The 10,946-nt window shown below is 25.7% G+C and overlaps 1 protein-coding gene across 2 annotated transcripts; it reads right to left on the reverse strand.

Annotated features, from left to right (window-relative positions):
• Nucleotides 1–1,361: 1,361 nt before the first annotated feature.
• Nucleotides 1,362–10,707, reverse strand: LOC113548192 (probable serine/threonine-protein kinase DDB_G0282963). 2 transcript variants are annotated; one of them, XM_026948938.1, is made up of 10 exons: nucleotides 10,158–10,707; nucleotides 9,982–10,089; nucleotides 9,719–9,895; nucleotides 4,463–7,357; nucleotides 4,226–4,403; nucleotides 3,971–4,165; nucleotides 3,641–3,804; nucleotides 3,424–3,565; nucleotides 2,275–2,610; nucleotides 1,362–2,181 (listed from the first exon to the last, which is right to left on the reverse strand). In XM_026948938.1, the coding sequence occupies exons 2-10, from the start codon at nucleotides 10,074–10,076 to the stop codon at nucleotides 1,663–1,665; spliced, it is 4,701 nt and encodes a 1,566-aa protein (XP_026804739.1). In that variant the 5' UTR covers nucleotides 10,077–10,089; nucleotides 10,158–10,707; the 3' UTR covers nucleotides 1,362–1,662. The 2 variants fall into 2 exon arrangements, with proteins under 2 accessions (XP_026804739.1, XP_026804740.1); XM_026948939.1 differs by lacking the exons at nucleotides 9,719–9,895; nucleotides 9,982–10,089; nucleotides 10,158–10,707 and adding an exon at nucleotides 9,236–9,592 and having other exon boundaries at nucleotides 1,364–2,181.
• Between the last annotated feature and the right edge of the window lie 239 nt (nucleotides 10,708–10,946).

Raw genomic sequence — 10,946 nt, forward strand, 5'->3', positions numbered from 1 at the left:
ACATATGTATGAATAAATTTATTAGCTTAATATTTATAATTATATTTATTGAGCTTAACATAATTATTATAAAAAGCAAATATTGGACTTCAAAACATATTTCCACCTAAATAATAGGTAACAATAATAAGGATAGTTGTAAATGCTTACAGTAACATTACAAAAAACTTTAATGTTACATAAAAGCTTAAATTTATATACACATATATTTGAACCAAATAGAGAGCTTAATTATAAATGGTTGATTCTATTATTATCACATAATCTACAATGATTTGATCAACTAAATAGGATTGATATTATTAATCATTAACATAAATTATTAATAATAGTTTTTATAATAACTTAATATATTATGTATAAACTAAAGCTGAATTAAAAAAATATATATAAGTGTATATGTTTTAAATTCAAGCACAATTAAAGCAAAATACAAAGATAAATTATACATACAATACTTTAGTTATTTTAACATAATATGATATCTTTGCGTTTAGGATATTGAGATTAAAAACAAAATAATTTACAAAAGTCACAAAAATAAAATCAATTAATTTAACACTTTCAATGATGAGATTGCACATTTTTTTTTTGATTGCACAATTGTTAAATGGTATTTAAATCATCCTTAAAAAAACTGCTTCAAGTCATATAAAATAACAATTATTTATACTATCTTTGGAATTTGGACGGACAAAGCACAAGATAAACTAAAATTAAAATATTTACAAAAGAATTATTAATAAATTGCAAACATAAATAAGTTAACTAATAAATACCAAACTGTGCTTAAATAACTATTAAATATAAAAATAAATAATAAACAATAATAAATATAGTAAACATTAAATGAAAATTTAAAACTTTAAATCATAAATGGCACAATGACTAGTTCACATTATAAAATAAAAGTACCATATAAAATATTGCAATTTTTACAGTTAAAAACATAGAAAGACAGCATTAGGATCTTATTATTTAAATATAAAATTGTTAAAAATATTTCATAACAAAAAGATTTAATTAACAAGAAAAAAATAATATATCTATATATATATATTTAAAATATAGTTTTTATAACTAATTACAATCATAATTTTTATACTAGGGAGGTTAATATAGGTTTACAATTAATATATTGGTATTATATTGATGAGGGTATATTGAAACTTAAAAAACAAACAGTTAAAAGGTATTTTAACTTATCTATTAAACTGTTTATAAATATATATATTGCACAGTAAACACTGTTCACTTGAGATAAATGAAAAATTATATTTTTATGAATAATAAATATGTACAATATTTAACATATCCAAACAATAATAATTATTATGAGTAAAAATATTATGTGCAAAAAAAAGAAAAGAAGGAAACAATAAACATATAAATATATTACAAATAATATTATTCATAAATTTACGTTAGTACAGTTATTAAGTAATTGGGCATATATTTTAGTGGTGATATAATAGTAGAATTGCAATGAACAATATTACAATATTAGTATTAAACATTTCTACTCCTGGTAAAATTAAAAAAAGACAAGTATCTCAATCAGATTTGAAATAGAAAAAAATTACAACTTTATTATATAATATGCAATATCAACCATAATATTTTTATTTTATTTTTTAATACCAATTAATCTAAAATACAGAATCAACTAGTAATATCTTTACTGTGTATAACAGTAGGCTCATCTTTACAAAATGTACCTGATCTAGAACCTATAGTGGGATGTCCATTTGGCAACATTTTAGTTTTTGGAATAATAGTTTGTTTTTTTACTCCATTCATGATTTTCTCATTAGATGTTTTTTTAATACTTACAATATTCTGTATAGGTTTTCTACTAGTTTTGGGTATTTGTTTTATTGCAATCGATGATGCACGATTGTTAGATGGTAAAGGATCAGTTTTTGGCAACATAGTCCTAGGTTTTGTTTTAGGAGTAGATAGAGATAATTCAGATGATGTTTTAGTTTTCAAACCACTATCCATTCGATTAGTAGACAACCTAGAACTTGCCATAGTGCTTCTAACACTAGGCGATGAGATCAGAGATGTTGATGATGACATATTACGACGGCCACGAGGTAAATCTTTATGAACAGATAACACTTTTGGAGGTGTAGGTGTAGCCAGTTGTGGTTTTGGTTCCATATACCGTGATTTTACCTGAAATTAATTTATTATATAATTATAAAATGTGATATAGATATAATTTTAAAATATATAATACATAATTAAGAATTAATTTTTTTCTAATACCTCTGCAAATTTTCCTGGAGTTTTAGCTTTTGTTAACGGAATATTTTCAACAGCAGTTTTTAGTTTAACTTTATTTTCTTGTGTTTTATTTAATGTTCTAGTACTATTTGTCATTTTTTTAACAGGGCTTGATGTTATCAGAGTTCCATTTGCTGCTAATTCTATTCCAGATATACCCAGCTCAAATGAGATTCTTTTAGCAAGAGCTTCAGACATACGATAATCATTTGGGAGACTACCCATTGCTTGTCTTTCTTTACCATTTCTGAAGTCAGAAGCTAAACCTTTAACTATTAACTCCATAATAGCATTCACTAAAATGTCTCCTTGTGTATGCTAAAAATTTATAATAAGCAATATTATAAAATATGTACATTTTTTACATTGGATAAATATTTAAAAGCTATATAAAATTACCTAGATTATTTTTAATGAATGATAACTAATATTTTAAGTATTATTACTAATTAGTATCTTCACTTTGTAATATAACAAAATAGTAAATTTGTGAATAATTTAAATACTTGTTTTACCTTATATTTAAATATCAAAGACAAAAGTTATATTAATTATTTACTAGCAAAAATAATTAATAACTTATTAATTTTAAGGCCAATGTACAAATTGATTTTTTTCAACTATTAATTTTATAACACTAACGAGATAATAAAAGAACTTTGTAACAAATACACATATAATATCTACAGTAGATAATCAAATCTATCTCAAATAAGAGTAACCTCAAGTGGTGCTAATGGGTGTTGCTAAAACACGTTAAATACCATCCTCTCAGGAGCACAATTGTATTATTCTAACAACTGTCTAGCTTTCATATTGCTAAGATTAAAACAATTCAGTTTTTTTTTTTTTTTTTTTGCTGTAGTTGATTGTCTAAAATCAAAACAAACTATAAAAACCGATTTAATGGATGAGTGTAGTCTAACAGAGCCAGAAAAAAATTGGCCTGAGGTTACTCTTATTTGAGACAGTGTATAGAAAAAAATATTCATACATTATTAATTAGTTTACTATAGACAAAATCACATACAATTATCAAAAGTATTATAATAAAACTTTTGGCAACATTTTTCTGTATACATTTAACAAATTTAAATTGATTTTATAACATATTAAAACTTGTAATTTTACCCAAAAATTATTTGATGATGATTTATTCAAGTGATCATAAGCTTGTCTTATTTGATTTCTATTTGCGCAATTGCAAGATGCCAATAAATGTGTAGCAAAACTATCGGCAAATAAGTTTTCACTTTCAAGCATTTGTTTAAAACTATCAAAAAATACATATTTAAATTATACAACTTATACTTATTGACATATTTATGATTTATTTTAGCTGACTTACTATTTTGATGTTATAGTAGAATAAAAATGTTTTGCCAAATATTTTATTATACTATTTGAAAGGTCTGTAGTTAAGTCTATTATTTCTTTAGTCCATTCATCATTTGGTAAGGATTTTTTTATCTTTTCACAGCCTTCTGTTACACTCAATACATCATTCAGATCCTAATAAATTTAAATACAAATTAATATGATACATATAAAATACAATTATTATATGATGGTCAACAAAAACACATAATTTATTAAAATTATAAATTTAGAAATAATTTTAATAAGTAGTTGAGAATTACATTTCTGTTGACCAAACTACTTAATATAAATATATTACATCAACATGGGCAACTTTATGTCTGAAACATTTAACTTTTAAATCTTGTGGCAATGAAACAAAATGGTGTGTTGGCCAGACCACTGAAAAATTGTCATTTATCCATACTATACAAGATAAGTAAAGATCATCGAGTCCATAAGCAACACTTAATGTCAAGCACTCGAGAATACCAATAGTACAACGCTCGCAAACCTAATAATATCAATAATAAATTAAAAGTTATCAAAAACTACTAATTAGCATAATATTAACCTCTTTAAAAAAATGACAGTATTCTGCTGCTAAATATAACATTATGTTATCTTTTAATCCTTCAAGACACAACATATCAGCCAACTTGGATAATTCAGCCACATTTTTTATCTCTGAGAAATCACACTCACCACTATAGATGTATCGTAATGTTAAATGGACGGTATTATAAGAAAAACTAAAATTTAAAAAAATACATGAAATAATAAGAATAAAATCAAACTTTTTTTTTTTTACCCCTTCAAATATAATACATTTCCAGCACTCTGTACCCATCCACCACTGAACATAGCAGCAAAATATTGGCATCTTGAAGTTAACACACATTTATGGGCTTTAATTCGTCTTCCATTAACGTCAATTGTTGTATCAGCACCAATTTCTTCTATAAACATACGAAGCAAATCTTGTCCAAGACCAGTTTTAATTTCTTCTCTATTGTCAAGGGCATGAGGTGGTTTAGAGAGTAATATACGTTCAACTTCAATACTTTTTAAGTATGGAAACATTCGTTTTAAACATCTACCTAACTCTGTATTTTTTAAATCTCGTCTCAATGATTCAGATTTTGACTCACTCTTATATAAACTATTAATAATTTCTTGAGAAGGTGTTTTATCCATGTCAGATAGCCGAACAAAAGAATCAACTAAACCAATTCCACTATCTTTTGCACCATTTACAGTAATTTTTACATTACATTCTAAAGTATCAAATGAATCCGAAGGTTTATTGAAGTCTTTTGATCCTGTTTCTATATGACTCTGAGTCATCCTGGCATCAAAATTACTTTCTTCAGATAAATTTACACTATGAGTTCTATGATGAGTTTTATGAACAACTGTACTGTCAACATTCCAAGAATTTCTTTGAGACTTAAGTCTAGAGCTCTGAGGTAATGATCTTCGTTTGACTGGGGTAGGTGAATCATTCTCAATAAACATAAACACACTTTGTTTCTTACATGATTCAGATATGTCAGCAGAAGAATTTTCTACAGTTGATGTCATTCGACTTGGAGGAGGAGTTACTGTATTTTCACAATCATTAGTTTTGGCACAAGCCTCTTCACTATGCATTCGAACAAAGCGATCTGCAAGTGTTTGAGGTTTACGATGTTTAACACCTTTAGATGATGATTCACTAGACTCAGAATCTTCGTTAAAATCAATAAACATAGAGAATATTTTTTCTTTGCTATTAGCAATTGTACTAGAATCTAAAGACTTTGTGAGATTTTCAAAACGTTTAGGTTTATTTTTTGGTTTACCTTGATTAAAATCAATGAAAAATGAACTTGAGTTCTTTCGTTCACTATTTTCTTCCGTGACAGATGATTTGTCCACATCAATGTCAGGAATATAAGCGTTAGCTGATATAACAGGTGAACATTCCATATACTTTCTTGATAAACGTGGACTTCTATTATCTTTTATTTTTGTTGCTTCTAAAGGTACAAATTCTAGCTTATTAGAAACAATAGGCTTTTCTTCCAGACCAAACACTTCATCTTCATTTAAAGAATCAGGAGAATTCATTCCTTTGGTATTCTCTAAAATGTCAAGATGTAAACTAAGAGTACTATCAGACTCACCAGAACTTTTTAGCTTTTCTAAATGTTGGTTATTTGAATTGTTTTGTCTACTGTTATCTTCAGAAATAAAATTGAATATAGAATTATCACTAACTGTACATAATGTACTAGGTATAACATCACTACATTGTTTTATATTAGTACATAAAATACTTTCAGTTGATGTTACATTAATATCAACATTATTTGAACAACTAATTACATCATTTCTTATATTTTCCTCAGCTTTGAAATCAATTTGATTATATGACTCATTATTTCCACAGCTTTCTTTCTTTATTGTATCAATATCAAAATTAGCCATAATAATCTCTTTTTTATCATTATTTAAAGTTGTTGAAACATTGTCTTCTTCGTTGCCATTATTTGACTGTGGTAATAATGTAATGGTATCAAATTGAGATAGTGTATGAGTTGAGGGTAATACATCTAAATCAATGTCATTATTATTTACATATATTTTACTGCTTAATAGAGGTGAATTAGATGAACTACTCAGTTGTTCTGTATGAAAAGGAGTTCTACTAATACCATTAACAACAGTAAATGTTTTATAATCATTTGAAGTTTCAGGATCAAAAGATTCACTATTTACAACTATGTCTTTTTGAAATTCATTGTCATCATCAATTATTATATTTTCATTTATTACGGTGAATGTCTGAAAATTAATTGATTCACTTTTTAATTGATCTTGATTACTTTTAATAATACTATCTTCAAAATGACTACATTTAGAAAAAATATCTCCAGTTTCATTGCTTTTTTTAATTACGGTAAAAGTTTCAAAATTGTTAGGCAATATAACATCCAAATCATCATCAGTTTCTTGAATCATTTTATTTGTTTTATCATTAAGTAAAATATTTTCATCATTTAAATTCTTACTATCAATCATTGATGAATCAGGGTTACAGGCTTTGGTATTACTATTTACAATTCCAATAATTGGTTGATTTGCTTTATTATTTGGGCCATGAATTGGTGAATCTAACGTATTAATGCATCCATTTGCAAGTTCTAAATTTGAAAAACTATTTATGTCATTATTCGGTTTTTTTATAAGATCATGTTGTAATTCATTGCTAAGATTGTTTACTATTTGAACTTTGTTGCCAATATCTAATCCATCAATTTTAAAATTGAGTGCAGAATTTTCATCTATAAAACTGTCTTTATTAACTAACACATTTGACTCTTTATGAGAGCAACTTGATTGAGACTTAACTTGATGAGATTCAATTGAATTATTTGATTTAATGTCCATGCTGTTAAACGAAGAGTTACTAATATTCACCTTGTTTAAGATGACTGATTCTATGCCATCATATGCACACTGTTCAAAATCACTAAACTCACTTGAAGAAAGATCATCATACTGTGCTAGTGAATAATATAATGGATTTATATCACATGAGATCCTTTTAGGCTCATATAAATCAATTGATGGAAGTTTTTTTATTTTCGGATGGTCAACATTAATTGATTTAATTAATTTTTTTTCTAGTACAGTGACATTGTTCTCAGAATAAACACACCTACAAAATAAATAATTAAATACAAAATTACTAAGTCTTGAATAAACATATAGAATAAACATTTAGTTAAAAAAAAACGATAACCATGAAAAGCAAATTGTATGTAAACATTGTGATTCTTTAAAAGGTGTGATTTGCCTGCCCATTGTCCTCAACCATAAATAATTAATAATTATTATTACATCTAAAAGATAGTATTATACAAGATGATGAGTATACAATTTTGTATAAATACATGTTTGTTCATTTTTAAATAGGTAACCATTTTTAGTATTTTTTAAAAGCTTCAAGAAATTTTTTGTTTCATAAAGTTACTTGATTATGTACTAAGCCTGTTTTAGTAGTTTTATAAAATTTAACTTTAAATTAATTGTAAAGTCTACCAATAAATACATTTCTTATATTTATGTTAGTAATAATTAGAAAATAGATAAAATTATAGTTAATTTAATAGGAAACTCAAGGTATTATACATCAAATTCCATTATCAATTTTAAATAAGTGATATATGAAAAAAAATAATTTATCATTTAAAGGTGACAGGTCAATGTATAAAATCATGCAAAGGGGTACATGCGATATTTTCACAAAAGTGATATTTATACAGCCTATATCTTACCTAGGTATTTAAAATAGGTGTTTAACAATCTATATAAATATCGCTTGCACCCTTATGAGATGAGATTAATTCTTGATTTTAGGTAGAATTCTGAAATAATTGATTATGAATCAATAATATAACTTTTAATTTATAAATAAACAAAATATTTTCTTAAACATTATTTTGTATCTCAATTAAATGTATTTAAAATACCTTATTATTTTTATATCAAATTTAGATACACTTTTATTTTCCAAAATATTCAGATTATACATAAATATTCAGTAATAAACACGCATATAAGATATGTACAATGTACATTGTACATACATAACTACTAAAAATTATAATTAATATAAACTGTTTATTTTATTATTTATTATGAATTTTTTTAAGACTCAAATTTTAAATAATTTCAAATTTAAGAAAATTTAAATTCAAACGTCTCAAACAGTTAAAATAATTTGAGTACATATGACAGATTAATTTATTTTTATCAAATACACAATGTCATTACTCATTACTATTATATTTTAAAATTTTAAATGGTTAAATGTTTTAAAGATTGATAATAAAGGTTTGAATAAGATTCAAGTTTGAGTTTGAGTAGGTTAAAAAAAGATTGTTCAAATTTATGAAACTAAGATTCCCTATATATATATAAATAAATTCACCAATTTCTCATAAAAATGTCCTGTACATGAATCTTAAATAAAAAGTGTATTTTATTATAGAAGATATTGTCAATTGTAAGTATAGACATGTATATTGTATAGTATATATATATTAAGTAGATACAGATCATCTAATTCATTCCTTTGATAAGAAATTAAAAACTTTAATGATATTTATTGATTAGTGAATTTAAACAAGCTTGAAATATTGATAAATTATTTTATAATGGAAATACTTCAATAATGTAAAAAAATAAATACATTTTAAGGATAATTTAGAAAAAAATCTGATCTTATATTTTACAAATCACGGGCAAAATGCACATTACCACACCTTTAATCCACCTACACAAGTAGAACATTTTTATAAACTTAATCTTATTACTTAAATCAAACTATTTAAGTCATTTTTGAACCTAATTATTTGCATTTGAATGAAATATTAACCAAAATATTTTTATTTATTGAAACAGTGAAATTTGATATTTTAATAGATAATAAATAAAATTAATATATTAGTTTTGAATTGCTAAAAATAAATAAAATATGATTTAATAATATAAATATTAGATAAAAATTTAACATTAAATGTTTATTACTTACGACTTACTTAGTTGCCTACCATATTTTAGCAATATATCTCATATTATCAATACCTTTAGATAAAACTTTGAGAATACTCATTTTTGGAGTATAAAACAAATATTTTTGGAAGAGAGAGTCATGAATAAATAAAACATGAATATCAGAGTAAAAACAAAAAAAAATGACAAGAAATCAACAGGTGTAAGTTAATTGTTTCTAATGAGAACTACAACTATGTGCTTCAGTGAAGATGAGCCAAGTGAAAGTTAAGTTTTATCTTAGTCACCATGACAACTTGCATGTAATAAATGATAACATTAGGTACTACATTGCAGTTACCTACATTTGTTAATTATTTTAAATGATAGTTTATACTTTCAACAGTATAACTATTTATTTATTTTAAGTACTGGTCTTAAAAAGGTGGAATAATTCAATTACCAGAAATTTAAAGCATCAAATTAATTGATGTATGTTATGCTGTAACAATTTATCACTTACTTGATAAAATCTGAAATGCGCTCTAATAAATATAATGGCAAACTAGCAACATCAACTTTTTTTATAACTTCATGGTAAAATTGTGGACAGCGGCAGCGTAATATGCAAGTATGTGCACTGATAATAATTCCCTTAGATTTAATATAAAAATCAAAACCGTCCTTATCCAATAACAATCTGTGACAAAATTGTACTTGTCAGTTTTCATAAATATAACTAGTGATAAATGTGTATTATAATAAAAACATGTACGTAGTACTCACGAAAGAATATCTTGATGAAGCTTGTAGTGATCAGCTTTCCTCTGTATCAAGCTTATCCTTTCAAACCACCCATTCACAGATTGATCAATATCCATCAGTCATCGTTAACTGGACGAAAATTAAAAACATTGATTACACCAGCTAGTGTAAGAATCGTAATAACATTCATCACTTACACAATACATTGATGGATATCTGGGAGCTAAAAATATCCAGTGAAATGTGTACACAACTATAGACAACATAGCAGTAAAGTTCACATTTTTTGTTTATTTTTTTTTTTCTTTTAATGAGTATTACGGTATACGCCAACCGATACAATCAAAAACGCGATTTGAATTTTGAATTTGAAAGGCGCACCAGAATTAATTATATTACTATTATTATTATTATTATTATTATTATTATTTGTGCCACCTCCACATCATAATGCAATAGGTAAATAGTTCATTAGTAGGTACCTACTATCGCACAATCGGTCGTCCCACTGTATAAAAAATAATAATAAATGTTTTGTTGTCCCAAGCTATTCAGCGGAACGCGAATTCTTTAAACTGCCAAATCGCACGAGACTCCTCGCAAAAGCCCATCTGCCAGTCGCCACCGCCAAGGTATCATATTCGAATATACGATGACGTGCATACAAGTATTACGAATGCATACACTACGGAGTACTGACTATAGATCAATACGTTATCACAGTTGCTAGACGGGGAAGTCCGTTCCGTATCGTCTGCCGTTATAACACATATAACCTGCTGGCTGCTGAGAATAATAATATTGTAGTAGTTTGTTCTTTATCAGTAAAACAATAATAATACACTGGTGGCAGCGACGTCCACAGGTGGCGCTAGCCTAACATACACTGCCCATATCGTGATAACAATAATATAAAAATAATATATATAGAATTTACATCATCGCGGATTCATCACGATCCATAAATACCATACGCTAATAGTTTA

The sequence above is a fragment of the Rhopalosiphum maidis genome, chromosome 4, assembly GCF_003676215.2.
Source record: "Rhopalosiphum maidis isolate BTI-1 chromosome 4, ASM367621v3, whole genome shotgun sequence".
NCBI classification, from domain to species: Eukaryota; Metazoa; Arthropoda; class Insecta; order Hemiptera; family Aphididae; genus Rhopalosiphum; species Rhopalosiphum maidis.

What these genes read in the sequence shown, in the direction of transcription:
- LOC113548192 (XM_026948938.1), bottom strand. Translation starts at nt 10,076, where the DNA reads ATGGATATTGATCAATCTGTGAATGGGTGGTTTGAAAGGATAAGCTTG. An exon ending in AATGTATTATATTTGAAGGG is followed by an intron (nt 4,404 to 4,462) that starts GTAAAAAAAAAA and finishes TTTAAATTTTAG; the next exon opens with TTTTTCTTATAATACCGTCC. An exon ending in TCTACTATAACATCAAAATA is followed by an intron (nt 3,566 to 3,640) that starts GTAAGTCAGCTA and finishes ATTTTTTGATAG; the next exon opens with TTTTAAACAAATGCTTGAAA.